The 23,812-nt window shown below is 33.9% G+C and overlaps 1 protein-coding gene across 1 annotated transcript in view; it reads right to left on the bottom strand.

Annotated features, from left to right (window-relative positions):
• The window catches only part of GRM8 (glutamate metabotropic receptor 8), a gene marked incomplete at both ends in the record, with an annotated part of 557,094 nt that overhangs the window by 160,884 nt on the left and 372,398 nt on the right, over positions 1–23,812 (bottom strand). The window contains one exon of the mRNA XM_081331179.1: positions 19,161–19,361. Within this exon, the coding sequence (XP_081187305.1) occupies positions 19,161–19,361 (201 nt within the window). The remainder of the gene's footprint in view (positions 1–19,160; positions 19,362–23,812) is intronic.

The following is a 23,812-nucleotide window of genomic DNA, read 5'->3' as shown; positions in this document are numbered from 1 at the left end:
AAACAGAGATAATCAATGTTCCGCAGTCACTGCTCAATTTGCCAGGGCAACTCGCCACAATGTCTGCAGCATGCACAGGTAGTAATAATATTTGGATGGCCGCTGGTCTCCAAAGCAGTAGTGGCCCACCTCTCCTTCTCTTCTGTTGGGAGCCGTCATCCCAGTCTTTCTATGCCAAATCCCCCATCCCCCCTTTCCTTTTTAGTTAAAACCTGGTTTAATGCCCCACACAACTTTCTCACTCTCACTCTCTCTCTTCCCCATGCTCAGAATATTCCCTTGCAAAATGAAAGCAATAAAACTCCACTCTCTCTCTCTCCCCTTTGCTTGGGATATCCCCTTGCGAAAGGAAGCAATAAAATCTCCACCCTCTCATTCTCTTCCTCTCCTTCCTACTACTCCAGAGGAGAGGAGTCACCTAAAACTCCAATTCTCTTTGGCTTCACCTGGTCTCTCTCTCTCCCCAACAGCAACAATAACCACCCACACCCCCTTTCTCCTTTTCTTCCCTTCCACGTGAACCACACCAGCTGTGCCCAAACCGGCAACAGCTGTCCAAGCTTTTCAGTTCCCTCTCACCAGCTAGGCTCCTGCAAAGCCTTTTGGTCAGGCCCGCTACAAATGTAATGGATGAAATCCATGCTGTTATACTCTACATGAGCCATCAAAACATCCACAAATCGACAATTATGTGCTGGACAAGAAATGTTTAAGTAAAACTATCAAAAAATCCCATCTATTCTATTTATAGCTCAAATAGATGTGTTACTCTGAATTGGGATTTGGAAACTGAATTAGAAAAGCAATAATTTTTAGAGCTCTCTTCATGAGGAATTAAGCCATCAGAACGAATCCCCATTCTTATTAGTCTTCTCTCTGAAATAGCTGCTGTTTCCCCAACAAATTTATGCTCGATGTGAGATTAACCAAGGAAATATAAAATTAGCCAACACATTAACCAAGGAAATATAAAATAAGGCATTAACTTTTTCTTATTTAGTTCAATGTAGCCTTAATCTGGATCTAACCTAGTAAATACTTTTCAGAAAAGCTTACAGAAGAACTGAGCTGGTATGCATAAGCTGGAAATCACAGAGACAAAATTATTTTCTTCTTCTTCTTCTTCTTCTTCTTCTTCTTCTTCTTCTTCTTCTTCTTCTTCTTCTTCTTCTTCTTCTTCTTCTTCTTCTTCTTCTTCTTCTTCTTTTCAAGTTCTCAAAGTTTATTTTCACAACAACCCTGGGACAACAATCAGGCTTAAAGACTATAGTTACCTATTCAGTTATAAGGACAGGTAGAGAATTGTTCCCTGGTTGGTGGCCAACACCTTAATCACTGTATCACATTGATTTTTTTAATTTCTATTGATATTTGGTTTATTACTATATTTAAAATTATATAAAATAATTATTAAATATAATATTAATGTAAATACAGAAATTCAAGTAAATATGTAGAAATATGCTGAAAATAGTTCTCCGTGTGGAAAATATTTCAAATGCAGGAAGGAGAAAATATATACCAAGGCTGACACCAACTTAACTTCAACCTTAAAATTCTAATGCTTTTCAAGAGTACAGCTGTTTAGAATGTAAGCATTAGTATAAAATATCACATACACATCAATTTAGGTCCCCCTTCTGTTGTGTCTTTCATAAGAAATGTCCCCAAATCAAATTGAAAATCAAACTCACATCTGAATTCATTCATTTTCATGTTCACTGGCAGTTTAACAAAATGAACTGGTTGATAAAATATTTGGATATCATTATTATTCAAGCAGCTCTAAATATATTATAAATATATCATAAACTTCCACAGCTGCTAGGTTAATGTGTAACCACAGCTAACTTCTTTAACATTAATGGCATTTGGCAACACATCATACACTGGCCAAGAGGCCACTTTTTTGTTAAAACTCTATTTTCTTATTTAAACAGTTCTATTTGTTGTATAATGTTGTAAACATCATTTACTACTAATCTTTGTATATCAGATTCGGGTTTGAATATAACATTGAAATAGCTTTGGTTGCCCTGATTAATCATTTTACTGGCAGAGACATAAGGAAAATATTACTGTTTTCATTCTTCTTGATCTGTTTGCAATCTCTAATCTTATTTAATTATTTCAGGAATGGCTCTTGGACTGCAGTATAACAGTGGTTACAGAAAACCAGTAGGAAATTTCTGTCTGGCTCAATTCTGCTTGCATTCCAGAATCCCCAACCATACTGTTCTTTCTTTTCAACTGATTTATATCAGCATAAAGCTTCTAGGAGTGCTTATTAAATGATGAGGTGAGGTGTTATCAGTGTGCAGAGGACATTAACTTTATCTACCTTTTTCATCAGAATAAAGAAAAGCTAAATACACCTGTCAACCTTTCCAGGAGTCTGTATGAGCTAATTCTATTTTATTGTAAGGCTATATTAAGAGAATCTTGCAAATCTGCAGGTACAAATCCCCCACTGTTTCTTTTAAGTTAGGGAGATTCCTTTCTGAGTTTCTTTCTCTACCCGTTATGCAGCTGCAAGCTCCCCCTCCTCTTATCTGATTGTTCCCAGGCAACATCTCTTTCCTCACACCCCTGTCTCTCAAGGCCATTCCATTACAACATTTGACAATAGTCTGAAGGTAATCATAGGCTAAGTGAGGCAAAAAATAAACTGAAGTCAGATAAAGTGAAAGGAATTCTAGATATGAGGTTTTCTGATATGAAAAGCAAAAGGCATTTTTTCTGCATGAGGTAAGTCTCTCTGAATGAAAGGATCATTAGCTTGGGAAGTCCACACTGACTCCAACCTATCACTTAAGGATATCTTAAGAGACAAAAAGAACTTATGCTCACCTTTGGTTGACACACTAGTTGGGAGTTTTTCCTTAATAATTTTACCCTTGGCTTACTGCTGTACCCTCTAAACAAAGTACCTGTGAACCTTCTTTGCACAAATTACAGCTGCTTGACTTAATATGTTCCTAAATGGAAATAAATAAATATCATTGGTATTTAAAACACCACACTGGCTGCCACTGAGCTATCAGGATCAATTTAAAGTGTTTATATTAGTTTATGAAGCTTTGTATTATTTAAGATCTCAGTATTTAAAAAGTTACCTCAGAAAAAGGTCAACTGAGAAGCAGATAATTCCTGATGACTGTGCAGCTCCCCTCAACTGCTGTATTTTACAGCTTTATTGTTTATTTTCTGGTATAAAATGTTATCCTATTATTTTCCCTTCCCTAAAAAGAAGTCTAGTTTTGTAATGAAATAGGTCAGTCATCCTCTCACAGCTCTAGGTAGCAGACAATGGCAAACCGCTACTGAAATAAACACAAAATGTTCTAGTTGCATCAATCTTGAAAAACTTCTACTATTCAACATCCAATCTTAACTCACAGTGATATTGTGTGGAATTTGGCAAGAATACTGTACAGTACTTTTATGGTGTTAATTAAAGCAACACAGGTTTATCCATGAGCATGAATAAAGATGTTGATCCTTTATGATCCTTTATCTGATTCGGTTAGTGCACTTTTAATAATTCTTAAAACCAAGCATATAATACTTTCTAAAAACAACTATTAAATTTCAACAAAATGCAGCTTCATATAGTTTATTATAAGCAGCAAAAAATGGGACCTATTTCATAAAAAAGGTAAAGGTAAAGGTTCCCCCGCACATGCGTGCTAGTCGTTTCCAACTCTAGGGGCCGGTGCTCATCTCCGTTTCAAAGTTGAAGAGCCAGCACTTGTCCGAGGACATCTCCGTGGTCATGTGGCCGGCATGACTAGATGCCAAAGGCGCACGGAACGCTGTCACCTTCCCACCGGAGTGGTCCCTATTTTTCTACTTGCATTTTTACGTGCTTTCAAACTGCTAGGTTGGCAGAAGCTGGGACGAGTAACAGGCGCTCACTCTGTTATGCGGCACTCGGGATTCGACCCGCCAAACTGCCGACCATCTGATCGACAAGCTCAGCGTCCTAACCCACTGAGCCACCGCATCCCTTTCTATTTCCTATTTCATACTGCAGCCTTAAAAGGTTTTATAGAAATCTTATTGTTACAATAAGTCCCTATTTTTATACTCACAATTCTAATCTTTAACTACTTTCCTACAGTTTCTAGGTTACTGTACATTGTTTATATTGCAAACTTAGTTTTACCTTATGCTAGTCAATGACTGCAATAGAATTTCTTATATGAATGAATCTTAAAAACTGTTTTAAAGAATGCATTATAGTTTTAAAATGTACAAAGAAAGTAAATATGCTGGCAGGACTGTGTATTGCCCTTTGCCTTAAAAATATAATTTATTGCTACTTTCTGGTCCTCTTCCTAGTGAATGTGAGGCTTTCTCTCTTGATTTGAAGTCTGAAAATACTAGGATAAACATTACTATCTCAAGACAATGGGCTTTCTGCTTGTTGCTGTATCCAATGCACATTCTACTTATATTTTAGGGGAATGCTCAGGAAGAACCAAGCTCACACACAGAATTGATAAACAACCCCACAGTACGTGGAAAACGAAGAGAACCTCTTGGGTATTCCTTATTTATGGAACTGTTGTCGAGAAATTTTCTTTCTCCTAATAGCCAACTATTCCATTTCAACTGACCAGGAGACATGGAAAAGAGGAGTCTGAAACTAATTGAAGATTTGTTTTCAACCAAAAAACACACCTTTCAACTAGACCATTAGTAGTAATCCATTTTCCATGATGTATAATATACACAAAATTAGATACAATATAAATTGATGGTGGTTTTTCAGTTGTTCGGTCACTTCTCATGCTTTCATGAGCCACAGGGTCACTATTTTGCCAGAACTGTCAGAAAATTTATAAGCCCATACTGGTGTCATCAGTGATAATGTCTAGCTACCTTGTCATCTGGTGGCCTCTTTTTCAATTGTCTATGGTGATTCTCAGTTATCCAAGTCATGGATGTCCCAAAGGTGTTTTTCAAAAGGCAGCTGGACTTTCTTGTTTGAGTTCTGAAATAGCTTCTTGGATGAGAAGCAAAATGTCTTCAATGAAAAATAAGAAAGTCCATTTGCCATTTAAAACAACACCTTTGGAACTCTTTTTCAATTGCCTTCTATTTTTTTTCCCAAGCATGAGGATTTCCAGTCATTCTTCCCTTTGCATTATGTTCCCATGGCATTTAAGCTTTAACTTCATTACTGGTGTTTCCAGTGTGCAATCTTTTCTTTCAGTTTAATTTAGATTTCAGTTCAAGTATTCTTGACATTTTTATCCAGGACCAGTTCAAAGCTATTCATTGTTTTTTCTTGTCCAGCCTTTCTGATGGTGCAGCCCTGATAGCTGTATGTTAAAACTGGGAAAACTATCACTTACTCAATACATATCTTTATTGGCACTGTAAGATTTGCCTCAATCTGTCATAATCTTTCTCCAAAGTAGAAGATGTCCCTTTTTATCATGTTTATTGTTGCTATTCCTGTGAATTTTGGAGCTCAGGAAGATAAAGTGTGGTACAACTTCAATTTCTTATCTTCTTTCTTTAGCCTGACATTTCTACCATTACCATTTTAGGAGTATTTTGTTGTAATAAATATTGAGCGGCAGATTAGATTCTGCAATGTCCTCTTTCAACTTTAACAGAAATTTTCCATAAATCGTCTTTATTTCCAGTCATCAAACATACCTGAAGTTGTTAATTTTACTTCTCATCAAGTTTAATTCCAATTTTTATTTCTTCTAGTCCATTTTATCATCCTCCATTTTCATAGTATAATCTTCATATAAGTTAAATAAGGTAACAGTGCATATACTTTAACCTCAGGGCATTCTTTTAGAAAATAATAGCAATAGCACTTAGACTTATATACTGCTTCAGGGCTTTACAGCCCTTTCTAAGCAGTTTACAGAGTCAGCATATTGCTCCCAACAATCTGGGTCCTCATTTTACTGACCTTAGAAGGATGGAAGGCTGAGTCAACCTTGAGACAGTGAGAATCAAACTGCTGGCAGTTGGCAGAATTAGCCTGGAATACTATAAAACTGCAATCTAATCACTGCACAACCATGGCTCTTCATAATATATTACACAGCACTCTTTCCTATCACATAACAAGTTCATTTTATATTGTCATCTGACTTTCATTTCCTTGGTAGGCTATTTATATTCTTCACAGTGAAAATGCACTAATCTTTTGTGTTTCTATCAGATTTTTTGTTGCTGTTTATATAGATATTCCATATGCAGACATGTAATATAGATGTACATCACCACTTCAAATTTTAAGGATTTGAGGGTAAAATGAAACTTACAATATGCTTCTTAGTTGTTTCTTTAGTTAGGTGGAAATTTATATTGCCTGAAAGTACTATATCTGAAGAGTATTTGTTCTTGGAATGCATCACTTTATATAAGAATTTTTAGATATATGTATACATTGAAAAATAGTTTTACTCTGAACAGGAACTCTCCCTTCCAACAGTGTTATTTATGTGAAAGACTACAGTGCAATCCTGTAAGGTTAATGGGACTTACTATTTTGTGTGTTTGTATGGGTTATTTCTACATCTCTATATTTAAATGGTTGTAATCAGTGCTTTTTTTGTAAAAGAAAAAGGTGCCGGAACTCACACATGTCATACAACCCGCCTTGCCTACCCTACAAGGTTCCATCCAAAAAAGGTGCCGGAACTCCGTTCTGAGCGTTCTATGAGAAAAAAGGCCCTGGTTGTAATTATTTAATATTAAAGATATGACACTATTCTGTTAACAAAATAATAACTACATTATGGATTTCTGCTTGAAAATGTATTTCTTATCTGGCATCTATTTACGAACCAACTATGTGACAAAGCATTCAGAAAGCTTTGTTAAGCAGCAAAACCCTGAAATACGTACAAATTAACATTCTGCTTTCTGAAGTGTTGAAGAATCAATCTGAGTGATGCATAGGCAGGCTTTAAAATTCATAGTAAAATTTAATAGAGCTAAACAAATTGTGCTTCCTTCATTCTCTTTTCCCTAGATTTGTTTTAGATTTGTGTAAGTATTTCTGGTTTATCTTTTTTTCCCTCTTTATTTTTTTTTCCAAATGGCAACTACAGTATGTGAATAAAATAATGACTAAAATAAAGAGTTGTCTAGAAATAGCATATTTTTTACACCAAATCAAGTAATAATTTCCCTTCTATAATGGTTAAAGAAATTCATATTTTAAACATGGGAAAAATAGATATATGACATTAAAGAATGGCAGAACTACCATAAAACATGATTTGAAGATGCATTTCATGGCTTGCTTTTCCTTAAAAAAAATCTCCACTTTTAAAAATGTGAATTAAGAAAATGTAGGCTAAGTAGAAAGAAGTAAAAGGTGCTGAGACATCAGAATTGAAAGTTTCATATTAATATTAAGAACTCATAATAAAAGATTACAAAACTAATTAAGTGTTCTTGATTGTATAAAAATATAAGAAATATCTTCTCATTTAAATGAACTTTCTCTTCTCTGAACTGTCACTTAAATCCTTGTCATCTCACACTATGACTGTTGCAATGTACTCTACATGGAGTACCCCTGAAGACCATTTGTAAAGTACAGTGTTTTCTATTTTTTATATTCTTTCTTTTCTATTTTTTTTATTTTTCCATTTTTGCAATTTCGATTTTTTATTTACTTTTTTTAGTTTGTACTAAAAAAACTTTTATCTTTGTAATTGTAATTTGTAATAAATTAAAAACTATAAAATCAATTTTCAATATTTCTTTTCTGGATATTGCTTGCATAAGTAGAATTAATAAATATTTTGGAGTTAAATATGCATACTGTAAACAAATGAAACCCCTTTAATAATTGATTGAAATATGTAATATATAGTGTTGTGAATTGCTTTTATCTAAAGTCTCAGAAAACCTCTGCAAAACAATTTAAAATTGCATCTGATGGTTTAATTAGTTTACTTTTGGTATGATTTTTTGGGGGAGAGGGGGTTTATTCCAAGTCTCACGTTATATCTACTTAAGGGCCAAAAAGCAAGGCTATGTCCATGTCTTCTGAATTTTTTGTCTTTTTTTACCTTAATACAAATAGCTATTTTAATATATCTGAGTTTGTTGCATCTTCTTTCCCATTACAACAAAGTTGCATGGTTGACAGAATTAATGGTTAAATCTTTTGATTTGGCATTATAGTTCAGTTAGACAGTGTTCAACAGCCTATTATATTATACTTCTGTTTTCCAATAAAAGATACTAAATTATACGAATGAGTGTATATGAGATATTAAGGGACACGGTGGCTCAGTGGGTTAGGACACTGAGCTTGTCGATCAGAAGGTCGGCAGTTTGGCGGGTCGAATCCCGAGTGCCGCGTAACAGAGTGAGCGCCTGTTACTCGTCCCAGCTTCTGCCAACCTAGCAGTTCGAAAGCACATAAAAATGCAAGTAGAAAAATAGGGACCACTACGGTGGGAAGGTAACAGTGTTCCGTGCGTCTTTGGCATCTAGTCATGCCGGCCACATGACCATGGAGAAGTCCTCGGACAAGCGCTGGCTCTTCGGCTTTGAAACGGAGATGAGCACCGGCCCCTAGAGTCGGAAACAACTAGCACGCATGTGCGGGGGAACCTTTACCTTTTTTATATGAGATATTACATTTTTTGTTTCTTTAAAAATACATTATTAGGGTTTGACCATATGACTTAATATTCTTGGGCACAAATTTTAAAATACCTTTCAGTCTTCAAAATCCAAAATCTCTAGAGCAATGCTAATTAAATGTGCTTTGTCTGCTAATTATAAAGTTCTTCTAATTGTTGTTTTAGATAATTATGTCTACCTGAATCTGCAACTAGGTTTTTTAATTATATAGACAGTTTGTCATCATTATGATCTGTCTGAAGAATAGCTTTTATTGGTATATATAATCAACCAGTATTGTTCTTATTGCATATGTACTACAGAGGAAAGCTCCTCCTATGACTCCATACCTTTCAAAGGGCATTCTGTATTTTCTACCACCTTATTTCAAATTGAAGAATTGAAAACCATACCAATATAGAATAATATGTAATCATAATTTTAATCAACCTACTTGTTTGAGTATGTGCTGTCACTGGAATTATTAGATTGAAACATGGTCTAATCCTTATTGGGGAACTAAGTCATTTTGCTTTCATTGCTTCTTTGAACCTTCAGTAGTTTTCTGAGTATGAAAACAGATCTTCAGAAACCATATACATCAGGGGTGTCAAATTCGCAACATCACATGACGTGTCACGATGTATTGCGACTTTTTTTCCATTCCCAGCAATGGGGTGGGCACGGTTTCACCATGACACATCTAGCCTGCAAGCCAGCAGTTTGACACCCCTGATATACATCAATATCAAGGATGATTAACGAACACCTGGACTGATCACGAGGTGGAGCATGTTATTTTGAATTCCTCATTTTAATAAATGATTCAGATAGTGTTGATTCCAGAACTTGAAGGTAAAAGATAAGGCAAATTGCATCTCTTTGCACAAGCCAAAATAAATGAATAACAAGCAAACAAGCACAGTGTTATTCTATATAAGTTATGAATGAAGTTATGACTTCATTCCAGCCATATGACTTTTTCAAAAGGCCTTGTAGATTAATGCTAGGTTTACCAAAAGATTTAATATATTTTGGCTTGGATCAGTGGTGGGATTCAAATATGTGAAAAACCGGTTCCTTGTGTGGTCAGTATTGGAAGAAAGAGGAACTGCCGACCATAGAAGAGTGGACTTTAAAGGTTTCCGACCTGGCAGAAATGGCGAAGATTTCGGCCTATTTGAAAGATCACTCGCAAGAACGCTATATTATGGAATGGAGAAAATGGATTGAGTTTATCCAGAACAAGTATAGGGTTAAGAAGTTTTATGTAGCATTTGAATAAGTCTTCTTTCTTTTTTTCTTTTTTTCTTTTAGTTTTTTTATATATATTCAATATTACTAAGGTTTGTTTTATCCTATATAAGCTAGAGAGTGATGGATTTTAGAGTTTATAGTTGTTAGTATATGGTTGTTTATGATTGTTTTTTTTTATATACCTTGTATTTAGCTCTGGGAAGTCGGGGGGGGGAGGGGGGGAGGGGGGAGAGGTAGGGGGGGAGGGAGAAGGGAGGGGGAGGGGGTTTTTTAAAGGAAAATTGTATGTTAAAACTTTTCAATAAAAAAAAAAGTAGCTACCAGTTCTGCCAAAGTGGTGCAAACTGGCTGAATCCCATCACTGGCTTGGATCATATTTTCTAATTATGTGCTCAAATTATTTACAAAATGAAGGTTATAATAAGCTTGTACCCGGCTAAGCAAAATACAATTAGATTTGCTTCAGTTTAAAATAATTGATATGGCTTTTCCATACACATGAACAAAATCTGAATTTATATTTTGGTTATGATATATATCCTATCCATGGTTTAACCATGCATATCAAGCAACATATTGAGGGATGGAAACAGATAAAAAGTGGGTGACTGAACTAATATTCAGTAGCAGAAATATATAATTTATTTTGGTTTTATTTAAAAGAAGAATATTTTGCTATGTGATGTACTCCATGAAAGCTCATTTGATAATATGTATTGGGCTTTATTGCACCTTTATTGTTGGATCTTTTGTTTAACCCTTTGGCTAGTTTGCAAAATATTTCTAGCACCATTGATCCTTCATCAGAAAAAGTCAGCTCCCAAAGTGCCTTTTGAAAAGGAATTTTAAATTAGTTCATGTCTGGCACAGTTATGCTGTGAATCAGATTAAATTTCATTTGAGAACAAATGGAAAACATTTTTTACAAAATTTACATCAAGCCTATCTTCTACCTACACAATTCCCTGTATGAAAACTAATTCCAACAGACAAGTTTTTCATGTACCATATCTCATTTATTGATAAGCTCCAGTTCCTGATTTATAATGAAAGTATCAGTTTGTAAAGTGGTTAATGTGCTGGCATAGAGTGGCTGTGAATTTTGGTCCTCCATTAAGTATGGAAGCTGGTTTAGAAATTGCAGAATTAATGTGACAAATTAGTGAGCTCTTTATCATTTTCATTTATGAAATTATCTCAAGTAAAAATCAACTTTGGATATCATACAATTAGAACACTACAATATCTTAGAACACCACACGATACAGATACATTCTGTATATAGACATACAGAAACAGAAAGAGCATCCCATAATAGGGGAAAATATATATCGCAACCAAAGCACCAACACACAATGAAATAAATAATGAGCTTTTAAAATTCTCTAATGCTTTTCTGTTACAACTGAATAAATGGTTTGTGTTTTTAAACATGCTTGTAAATACTTATAGATATGTTTTTTTTCTTCATTTCCTTATTTCACTGGTCATCCAGATATGCCTGCCTTCCTGCCTCCCTTCCATCCATCCATCCATCCATCCATCCATCCATCTATCCATCCATCCATCCAAACATTGCTATCAAAAAAATCAAGGGGGGGGGGAAAGAATACTGCAGTATCTTCTGCAGAATTATTTTCATAATATTTATTAACCTTAGGATTTAGACAAGCAAAGAATATATGTCCTGAGCCTGTTATTTTAATTAAAATGCCAAATGAAAATTTAGTTCACACACTAGCCATTTTCTGATAAGAAACAATTTATAGACACTTTAGTATGGAGGAATGTTTTTCAAATAGAATTTCTTCCATGAAATTCCTCTATAGAAAGGAAACCATAATCACATATTACATAATTTTATCTCCTTTACCATATATCCTTTTATTCCCATTTTCAAATATATAAGCAGCAAACTTCGCATTGCTCTGCTTCTCTTGGGAGATGATTAATGACCAGAACAGTCTAAAGTTTGTTTTGATTTGTATATGCAAAATGCTGTAAAATTATTTCAACATATCTTTTATTTAACTGACACACATGGAATTAATAACTATAAATTACCTATTTGCATAGAATATTGAGGAATTTTAAAAGGTGTTTTGCAATTCAGTTATAATTTCTAAAATGGCAGAATTATTAAAAGAGCCAGTTTGGTGCAGAGATTAAGGTATCAGGCTAGAAACTGGAAGACCTTAAACACAAAGCCAGTTGGGTGATCTTGGGACAGTCATTGGCCCTCAGCCCTAGGAAGGAGACAATGGCAATCCACTTATTCAATCCACTTGTCCAGAAAACTGAAGAGATTTTTCCATGCTAGCAGGCCAAGCCCACTTGAAGACACAAGACTTACTGACCTAAGAACTTGAATATGTACGGGGTAAAAATTTATTTTCGACTGTGTTTCTAGTTGAATTGAGTTACTTCATCAAATGATTCCTGAGATGATTTTAAATAAATAAATAAATAAATAAATAAATAAATAAAAGGAATAACAGAAGGAAATCAATTATAAAATATTCAGTAATCTGTGGGTTCAAACACCTTGTCCATTTTCGAAAGTTATAATGTAATTTTCAAACATGCATGACATATTTTTTTATTCTTTGGATAACATTGTTTCATAGTTAATGCTGTAGGATCTCTCATTCCATGAGCAATATATGTTCAAATAAATTACTCTCTCTTATTTCATAGGCTCCATTCTGAATATCATCTTCACAGAAATGGGTAACACATTTTAGAACTAATTTTCAGCATTATGGTTTTCCAACCAACTGAAACATATTTCTCAGCTGAGATTTAATATTTGGAAATGAAAATGTGAAATGGATTTTTAACGTTTCTACTTATATTTTCAAGGTATCTATACAAGTTACATGGGACTGACTCTATATCTAAGGATCTAAATATTTTACAAATAAGCTGCAGCAGTTTTCTTCCAACATGTCCTTCACTCATAGCTTAGTTTATGCATTATTGATCATTGATTATTGTGTGGTAACATTAATTGTAATATGTGTAATGAATTTCATATGTTTATTTTTGGTATTCTATCCCTCCCAGACTCCATCAGGATTGCAACAATCCATCAGTGAACTAAAACAGTAAATAAAGGTTCAGTGATCACTTAGATTTTTTTTTATATACTAATTTATATTTCTGTATAAATAATAACACAAACCCATACATGAATAGGATGCCTTATTAGCACTGAATAATATACTCTCAATATGATCAAGGTGCTTATCCTCTTACTCCTGATCCATTATTTATTATTTTCATTAATAATGTAATTTAAAAGTGCATTACAATGTAACACATAACATTTATTATTTTGCTTTAGAGGTGATTCCATTTCACTTTTTCACTTTTAATGGACCCCATGAATGGTCCATTTAGATGAACATGAGACACAGAAAGGAATAAATCGTCTGATGTCACTAAAGCTACTTTATTGAAGATAACATTCTTAAACTCAAAAAAAATCCCACTGATCTATATTGTTGCTTTCATCACTTAAAAATGTATTCACTGTTGAATTATAATAATGTACGAATTAGACTGTTAGCTTTATTCTGGAGTATTTTCTGTTCAGAAATTCTTAAGGCACCTACTGTTATATTTTATAAAGAAACTATAAAAGATCTGACTCTACTTTCTATGTGAATACTGAATAGAGGCTATTGTTTTCATTTTTGTTTTTTCTCTGTCTTATTTTTTTCCTACAGCATATGCTTTTTTAAGATGTTATTTTCACTGTTTTATTCACTATTTGTATTTTGTTATAAGCCATGGATATCAGTAATTAGGTTAAAGTGGGACATAAATATATTAAGCAAACAATTATCTTGACAACAATAATTCTATTGATTGAACAAAGACAGGGAAAATGAGATCAGGAAAATCTAATTAATTCATGTCAACTCCCTGTAAACAATTAAGTGAATCCTAGAATGTTACCTGGTTTTATAAAGAACTGTCTTAACAGATTAAACATGTCATTTTCAATCAGGTACTTTTCTTGATAGATATAGTAATGTTGATGGAAGAGGCTGAATAGCCACCAGTAAATACATTTGAAAACTTATTCTTTTACCAATAAAAAGTTGGGCTAAATGGCCCCTTCCAACTCTAAGGTTTTATGAGTCTCTGAACAAGTCAAAAGAAGCTCTATGCCCTTTATATGAGGCAGCTTGGGTTGAAAACTGTGATTAGAAAGAAAACAAGAGAAGGAAATGGTTTGATGCATACTAACCATACTTATAGTTTAAGGAAACAGGACAGAATTTTAAATTTTGCATGACTTCTCTGAGCTCAGAAGCAATAGGTACCCAGAGTTATTTTAAAATGGAAGTCAAAATGGAAAAAAAAACAGAGATCAGAGGAATCTGTAAATTCTAGTCTCATGTATATAACATGTTCAGCATTACACATACACCAAAACATAAATCAATCAATTTTTCTTCCAATGCTTCCAATCTTGTCAGAATAAAGGTAGATTTTTTTGGCCCCTTTTCACTTTTAAAGCTATGAATTTATTAAGCATGTATTTTATTACATGGGATTAGAGAGGATAGCTGACCATCTTGTGTTTGTCCAACTGCAAGAATCCTGACACATCTGAGATACCATTTTCAAGATGATTACCATATCCTGACCAAATACTTGTGAACCAGGACTTATGCTACTGGATTTTCTGAGAGATGGTACATTTAAAGCTTGTTTCCTGCATCAATCAGCAGAGATCCAGGTTCCACATTGTTTTTTATCAGTAATAATATGAAACAATATGTTAGAGCTGGGATTAGAGTCCATTTTCTGGACCCACTGTGTTCAGAATCTGCTTGACTTCAGAGAAATGCCTATTGAATGAACTTTACACTTTAAAACAACTGGATTCAGCAAGATGAAGGAGAGATATTAGATACAGTTGAAGGAAATTCTTCCTCCCCCTCCCCCCAAAAATAGTATATACAGTAATAAGCTGGATAGTCCAGACTTTGACTGTATGCAATTAAACATTAGTCTACAAATATAGCAACATCTAAGACTGCAATGCACAATTTTGATGGTATAAAGGCTGCAGCAGGTATTGCATAGCATAATGAGAACTGTGCTTTAAAATTAAATATTCAATATTCACTTTCAGAGGTTTTACCAAGTTTCAGAGGGAAAGCATTATAAAACTTAAGACAACGTTTTTGTGTCTTAATCCTACGAATACCCTCTCTAAAATGTCAAAAGGAGGAGCACTGAAAACTTTATCCTTAGTTTACATTCTAGTTTCCAACTTTATTAGGGAAGGCAACAAATCTGTAAAGGAACTATCACTCAGAGATTGTGGACAATGTACAATTACATTCATTGGATAAACTGGAAGTTTCCAAGCATTTATTTTCCTGCTATTGCCCATATTAACTGTATTTCTTGATAGATATAGCAGACACTTGCAATATATATATATTGCCGGCGTCAACTTCCCTCCGCCCAGTACGCTCCCACAGAGAGGGCCTCCTCAGGGTGCCACCAGTCAAAGAATGCCGACTGGTGGCCCCCAGGGGGAGGGCGTTCTCTGTGGGTGCACCGGATCTTTGGAACCATCTTCCGGTCGAGCTCCGGATGGCGCCCAATCTCCGCTCCTTCCGGCGCGATCTTAAAACCCATTTCTTTGAACAAGCTGGCCTGGCCTGATGGGACGGTGTTGGATTTTATAAATGGATTTTAACTGTTAATCTGTATTAATTTATTATGGGCACTGTTTAATTACTTTTTAATAATTTTTAATTTTTGTATCTTGTTTATATGTATTGCCCTGTTCACCGCCCTGAGTCCTTCGGGTGAAGGGCGGTATACAAATTAAATTAATAAATAAAAATAAAATAAATATATATAATAAATTTGATCTTAATCTCCATGCATAAACTTTATTTCTCCAAAACTGTAGCCATTACTATATTTAAAACAAGAACAGCAAATACATTTCTGAATCAAATCAACAGCCAATTTTATCCATACTGCATTATTCCACTTACTATAGATCTAGGGGACCAACCTCTAAATGTCAGATGGTCTAGGACAGGGGTAGGCAACCTTGGCTCTTTTATGACTCATGGACTTCAACTCCCAGAATTCCCCAAGCCAGAATAGAGTCATAAAAGAGCCAAGGTTGCCTACTCCTGGTCTAGGATGTAATATAGTTCTAAGAAGTTGCCATCACTTTTTTTATTTCAACAAACTGCTCTAAAATGGTAGAGACTGAAAATGTCCTTGTTTCCATAATGAAACAGAATTAGTCCCCAAATTCTTTCATACACAAGGAGAATTTAATCTTTGTTTTAATACTTCTTGTTTTATGTTTGACTGTGCAATGCCCCAGAATGAAAGGTAATAAATATTATTATTATCATTATTAAGAGTCTGGATTTACTTCCTAAAATGATAAATAACCATCATCTCATTACAAGCTGTGATGTACTACTTCCATTAAGATTGCTCTGAGTGAGAAGATATTCCTGGTTTAAACTGCATGCTCTGGAAAAACAACTAACGTCAGTGTCATATCAATTATATGGGCCTACTATGCTTTGGAGAAAAAGATCACATAGAACATTATATGGATGAAGCCACTGGCAGAATAATATTTTCTTTATAAGATACCAAGAGGTAATAAAAACAAATAGTTCCACTTTGATTACCAAAACTAATGCAAAATATAAATTAGATAATTATTAATCTGTGCATTTTCCCCAGATACAGTATTCAAGTATGCCCATAATAAAGTTAAGATTTAATTTTTTAATAGGCTAAAAAGATTTCCAGGACTGGTCAATTGTGAAAAAAGACTTACCGGTAATTTAAGTACAAATTTCAAAGTTAATAAAAAGCATAGATAGCTATCGCTGCATGTGTTTATCCTATGACTGACAAATATTTTTCTCATCATCATTGCAAGGGATTTGGAAATAATCTTAAAACAGTAAAACATTGTCCCTGCTAGAACGGAAAGAAAGTGTGGGAAAAAGAAGACCATTTTTCAAAAATGCCTATCTGGGGCTGATCCAAATGTTCAGGTGAGCATATGTCATTCTTTCATACCTTTACATAAACTCCTTCATTTTGTAAAATTGTAATTAGATGTGGGAAATGTACCAGTGATGCTAAGTGAGTTTAAAACAAACCTTGAAGCACTTCAGATCTTCTCAGATGTAAACAGAAATCATCTCTACTGCTGTGGAAAATTTTTACAATCATGCGAAAGTAAATATAAATCCCATCTGGTGCCTTTCGGCAGCTCTTTTATTTACCAGTTTCTTCTAGTAGGAAATAGATGATACAATGCCATGGAGGAACTTTTCCATATCCTCTCAGCACTGGAATCAGAACCTGACCCTAAGACATTTGGTTGTTCAAAGCAAAAGATGAAACAGTAAGTCTCCTAGTTTACTTCATGTTCAAAATCAATCCTCATGATAACTTTACCTGAATGATAATTTTATCTGTATATAATATGGAGCAAACTCCACATACAGGTAGTCCTCAATTTACAACATTTCATTTAGTGACTGTTCAAAGTTACAATGGCACTGAAAAAAGTGACTTATAACCATTTTTCACACTTACAACTGTTGTAGCATCCCCATGGTTACATGATCATGATTTGATAATATAAAGCGATAAAGTAAATGTTTATATGTCTGAATACAACAAGAGCAATTGCTGTCCATAGTAATTATTTTGGGTACACTATTTGGATTTGGCATATTTAATGTAAAATAAGAGTTCAATTAATTTAAATAATTTTAATTATTAAACTTATTTAGAGAGAGAGAGAGGTCTGCCTACCATTAAAAGATTCTGGGCAGTGAATGGAATAATAATAATAAACCAATGCAATAAAACATATATAAAAATTGATATTCTTTGGTTAATCATATCCAATTCTTGGAGATTGCACAGAGGAAGTAACTTTCTTGGCAAAATTTTTCAGAAGTGGTTTGGCATTGCCTCCTTCCTAGGGCTTAGAGAAAGTGACTAGCCCAAAGGCAGTTAACTAGCTTTATGCCTAAAGCATTACTAGAACACAAAGTCTCCTGGTTATGCCTGCTTATGCCTTAACCACAACACCAAACTGGCTCTCTCTATAGAAATATAATAATTTCAAAATCACAGTAATATAAAGATGGGCACAGACTGATACTTGAAGTAGATGCAATAAAATCAATTAATTTATTCGTGAATTAACAGTCCTCTAAATTCAGTTATCTTTGCATATAACTCACGATATTTTGAGTGAAATCAAATATGGAAGAATATATATAAAAATAAACAATACATTCTTGCTATTATTTTATTTTGTTATGTAAAGACTAACAGTACAATATTTTATAGAGTTTGGCTTAGAAGTGAAAGAGGATACTCAGTTGCATGCATCATTTTTTTTCTCAATTGCTGAGGTTAAACATAATAATTCTTTGTACAGAACAGTAACAATAACTGAGTTACTTTGACTGACTGTGAAACCTATAAATATGTATCATCTGTTCATGCCTGTAATTTTCCCATTGTGTAAGCAGATAAGACTAACTACATAGAACAAATTAGAAAAAGTCTACTTTTTAGAATCCCTGAATCCCTGATTCATTACTATCAAGCAAGCTGAGATTTTTAATCCACCAGTAAACCAACTCTACCAACTCAATATCACTCCTTCCTGAACAGTTTGAAGTGATCATGCAAAGAATGGACGAAAGCCAAGATTTCATCCATAGTAACCCAGAATAAGTCAAGCATTTTAAATGTGTAACAATGAAGTATCATAATGGAAAAATTCAGAAAAAGGTGATGCTTCTATCAACAATTGTAAATCTAACTGCAAACATTCTGTATCTATAGAGACATCATTAAACTAGTTTAAAGACAATTAAAATTAAAGAGTGCATGATCTCTGTCTCTTCCTTAATTAGTAGGTTATCTATCACAGTTATAAAAGGACTACATAATTTGTTTTTAGAGGAGCAATTTTCCATTTGTCTATTTAGCTTGACATAAATTTATGTTTAATATCTACCCTGTGCAGGCAAAACTTAACATCAGCTTAAAAAGAAGACAAAATATTCCTTCACTTTTTTTGAGAGAGCGGGATGGAGAGGGAGAGGGGAACAGGCAGACAGAGACAGAGACAGACAGACAGACAGAGTTGCTTCCATAAAGAGTTTCAAAGTACTTTGTGGCAAATGAAAATATATCTAGCACAGATAAAAATAGTATGAACTTACCATTGAAATTTACTGCCCGGATGTAACTAAGCAACTCTTTGCCATCAACTGTACTCATGCGAGGACAGAGTCCAATGTATCCAGGGCAAAGTTCTTTATGCATGTTGTGTAATGCATATGCCATCGAGTATACCGCATCAATAACAAACTGAACCTTTCCTTCTTGTTCATAAGCCGAATCTCTTGCAATTCGTTCCAATCCTGTGAAAAAGAAGAAAGACGAGGAACCATTTTGTTAGCCTGGACACTGACACAAATCTATGTATTGAATATTCAATGTTGTACAAGAAGGTTGTGAACTCAAAATTAATTACACAGCCCTGGCAGATTGAATGCTTCGACACAGTTAATATTCACAATGTATTTCAGCAGCTAAATAAGAAACTAGGGAAAGTGGCAAATTATTTTGGAAACAGAAGAAAAGGAATCCTATGAGGCTACTGGGATTAAATACTTATGGATGGAGTTATTGTTCAGTGTTGTGTAAAACAGGTTTTTTTTTCCAAACTTGGCAATTTTAAGATGTTGGACTCGACATATCTTAAAGTTGCCAAGTTTGAAAAATAGTGCTGTTAAACAATATATAAATCTAAGCTAGAAAAGTCTTTCTCAACAGAAAATTTATAGAAAGTTCAAGAATTAGAACCGCATGATAATTGAAAATTATTAAGTTTCTATTTGAGCATTAATTTGGGAAGAGAACATTAAATGAAGTAAATCTCAGTTACATTAAATAAACTAAACAAACATCTACACCACCCTTACATGATTACATTCAGGCCATTGGATAAAAAAATGCTCTAATTTTTAATCAAAAAGAAGTACCTATTATAAGAATGATTACTACATTTGCCATCAGTCTTCCAACCTTTGTCTTATAAATGAGGTGATAGAAAGTGGGATTATTTTAAGAAACAGAGCTACTCAGGATGCTGTTCCCAAACTCTTTCTTTACAGCTAAGTAATTCTTGAAGAACAGCTGGCCGATTATATTTAAACCGGTTTTACAGCATTTGTACAATTCAGCTTTAATTTAAATGAGGAGAATACCTATTTCCGTGCTTAACAAACCCTTAGGAAAGAAGGTGTGTTTCAGTCCATGTGTGGCCATTATTTGTATAAAAATGGTGTATGGTTCCTACTTCTGCCAGTATTTGCTGGGTGGGGAATTATGGGAGTTAAGTCCATGCATCTAAGAATATATCTAATTGCCAAGTTTTACATAAACAAAACTATTATAGATTTAAATTAAGGTCTACATATATCTTTTTTACATATGATCTCGATTGCTCACATATTAAGGTTTTGGATAATTTGGCTACCTAGTTCTATTCAATTTATGGTATCAGTTGCTGATATTCTCACACACAAATTAAAATACAGATATTGAGCATCATATTTGTGTTGTAGTTGGTCATACATAACTGATACAGATTAACATTAACTATAATTATCAGAGGCCAGAAAAAGGCACTTTAGTAAAACAAATATTTGATAAACTTAAGGAGAAGCCATAAGTGCTTATCTCTGAATCATCCGAGCTAATCACATTCTTAATTAACTCTGAAGAGTAACTTCACTCTGAAGAGGGAAGAAGGCTTCAAGCTCTTCTTAGAGTTATCTGCTGAAAGGGCTAAGCATGAATGAATTGATAAAAGCTTCCAGGACCATGTGCTACTCTAAGAAATCATATGTGTTATGCTCACCAACCTTACTAGTTACAGTATATTATTCAGCACTCAATTCAGGATCTTAAAAGCAGATCTGAGCATAAGCCAAAAAATGAATAGCCGACCTGTACTCTTTCATTGCAGTTGGCAGTTGCAATTAATTTATTTTTTAGACTGATAAGTACTTTCTGGGTCCAGAGTAAAGGTTTAATGATGTCAAAATGACAGCACAATTGGGTAATCAAGTTCTGGCCCTTTTTTAACACATGACATACACATCTCACACATGTAAAAGGGGCAGGGATTTAATTACCCCACTGCATTCAAACTTCTCAAATTAGAGAGTAGAAAAGAAATGTATCAGTGACATTATGGGCAATTAAATTTCCAAAGTCCCTGCCCTGTTTTCTATATTCACTAAAAGTTAGATAGATATGACTAAAGATTGTAAATATTCTCTCCATTTTTGTACATTTTCAACGTCATCTTAAAATGTTTTACTTAATAGATACAAAATCATTCAGAAGAAAATCATGTTGTGTTTTTATCACTAGAAAAAACATAGGGAGTGTAATGTTCCACTCCAATACTTCCTCAGTAAATACTACTCTTTTAGTCATAAATGTGCATCTTGTAAATCTTAAAGCTTCAACACATTTGTAACAGAAAATCAATCAGAGCTATTTCCCAATGTCATCAGTAAACCTTTCAAAACAAAACAAAAATGAAGTTATCTGTGTGGAAGTAGAATTGCAAGTGAGAGAAGGGTTGTCAGAATGAGATCAGATGTAGCTTTAGGTTATAATGAATTAACCTTGACCCTGAGTGTTATATATAATATCAAATCAGAACATAACTTTCTGGAAGATTTTTCAGGTTTTGCTAATCCTACATTTTTTTCTGTTTAATTAGGTAACATGTTGCATTTCTGTGTTATATACATATATACACTGGAAAGCATGTGTTATATGCATATATACACTGGAAAGCAGTGGGTAATAAATTATGCTAATGAGCTCAGGACGTCTCTATTAGCAGGATAGTGCTATAAAAACTGAACAATACAGGAGCAATTTTTTTATGGCAAGAAAAATAGGCAAAAGAAAATAGATCAGACTGGAGGTTAAGGGAGGGAAATCAGGCAGAAAAATATATTTCAAAGGCATTCATATGTGAGAGGCAGCTCTGTTCTTAAACCCCTTCCTCCTAACAAGTACTACAAGATGGAGCTAATACAAAAGAATTCCAGAAGTCATACTCTGAATGCTTTCTCACATTGTTTAACTGAATCATCTATATTGTGCTCTCAACATGAAAGCTCTGCTTGATAAATCTTCAAATCAAGTACTTATGCCCCAAACTTGACTTTTAGCACAATCTGGGCTTTCTTTTTTACAATAAGAAATTGTCTTTACATTGTGTTTTTTTTGGGGGGCGGGGTGGTTAATGTCCAAATCTAGTGTACGCACCTTGAATTTTCTTATGATTTCCTATCTAAAACTAACTAGATTTGACCCTTTAAAAGCATTTTTTTTCATTGACAACAATGTGGAAGTTATTGGCCTTTACCTTCATCCCATTTTATTGGAGCGATATTCCTTGGTGATTTCCATTTAAGTACTAACCAGATCTGACCCAGCTTAGATTGGGAAACACATTTTCTGGAAGCAAAGTACTAAAAATAATACTTAAAGTAACTGAAATTAAATTTCTTGACAACCATGTATCCAAACTGAACATTGTAGAAATATATAAAAGCAGGATAGGAATATTTAATGATATCTAATTAAGGGAAAATTATATTAAGTCTACTTCTCTAAGCTTATTTTTCAGTTAAATTCAGAACTCATTGTTCAAAGATCTACTTCTTGACTATACAAGTAATAGATAACTAACCTCTTTATTTGCAACACAATCTTTTATTTTTTTAATCCCTTGCAGTACGCATAAATCATATTGCAATATCAATTATAAAACAAGCTTATTAATTAATATGTTCTCTCTAATTATAGAATGATTGCAATAATGTGGTTGGGCTTCCTCTCTTCTACAAAAAGCTGCAAGATTTAAGCTTTCTTGAAGACACTATCATTCATCTTCCTAAATGTTTACAAGAAAAAATGCTGCTGAAAATATTATCTATCTAGTTGTTTCAAGAACCTAAAATAGTATAATTTAACTGAGTGACAATGACACATCAACTTAATTGGTTGTAAAATTTAATTATAGCTGTACTTCCCAAAATAAATGTTATAAATAAGTATAACTATAAAATGATGCATATTGTAAAATCCATAAATATAAGTCAACCCAGCCACAAAAATGTACTTTATGTCTTAGTCTATTTATTAAATATCTTAATCTATTAAATATATTTGTTCTGAACGCAGGAAACCAAATTCCAAGTTTCCTAATTTAAAAGTAAATCACTAGGTCCTGAGATGCTACTACTTAGCTCAGTTTTAGTTATATGTCTTCCACTTCTCTATAGCCATTCTCAAGACATTTGGCTTGAGATAAAATTAATGCCTTGAAAGATTATAAAGGAGTAAAAAATTAATTTCTCAGTGGATTAAAGGGACTCCCTTAATGGAAACTGTTGATACATGCAAATTCATATCAGCTAATCCCAAAAAAGGTTTTGATTGATTGACTAGGCAACCTTGGCGTTTTTATGACTCATGGACTTCAACTCCCATAGCTGGCTCAGGAATTCTGAGAGTTGAAGTCCACGAGTCATAAAAGAGCAAAGGTTCCCTACCCCTGGGCTAGTCCAAAACCTTGGCAGAAAAATGTCTAATACTGAAAACTTGTCTACTTCATTTCTTTGTTATTTTCTATTTTTCACAAGCCCTTTTTTCTACAGAGCATGAACATCTTGTAAAAGTTTATGATTCTTCTATGAAGCTACATAATCCATATGTAATCCTCTAAGCATGAGTACAGATATCCCAAGTATCTCCACATCCATTTCCATTTCTA

This window comes from Vipera berus, assembly GCF_964194415.1.
Source record: "Vipera berus genome assembly, chromosome: 6".
In the NCBI taxonomy this organism is placed as follows: domain Eukaryota; kingdom Metazoa; phylum Chordata; class Lepidosauria; order Squamata; family Viperidae; genus Vipera; species Vipera berus.
This window is presented reverse-complemented; position numbering and strand designations above follow the sequence as displayed.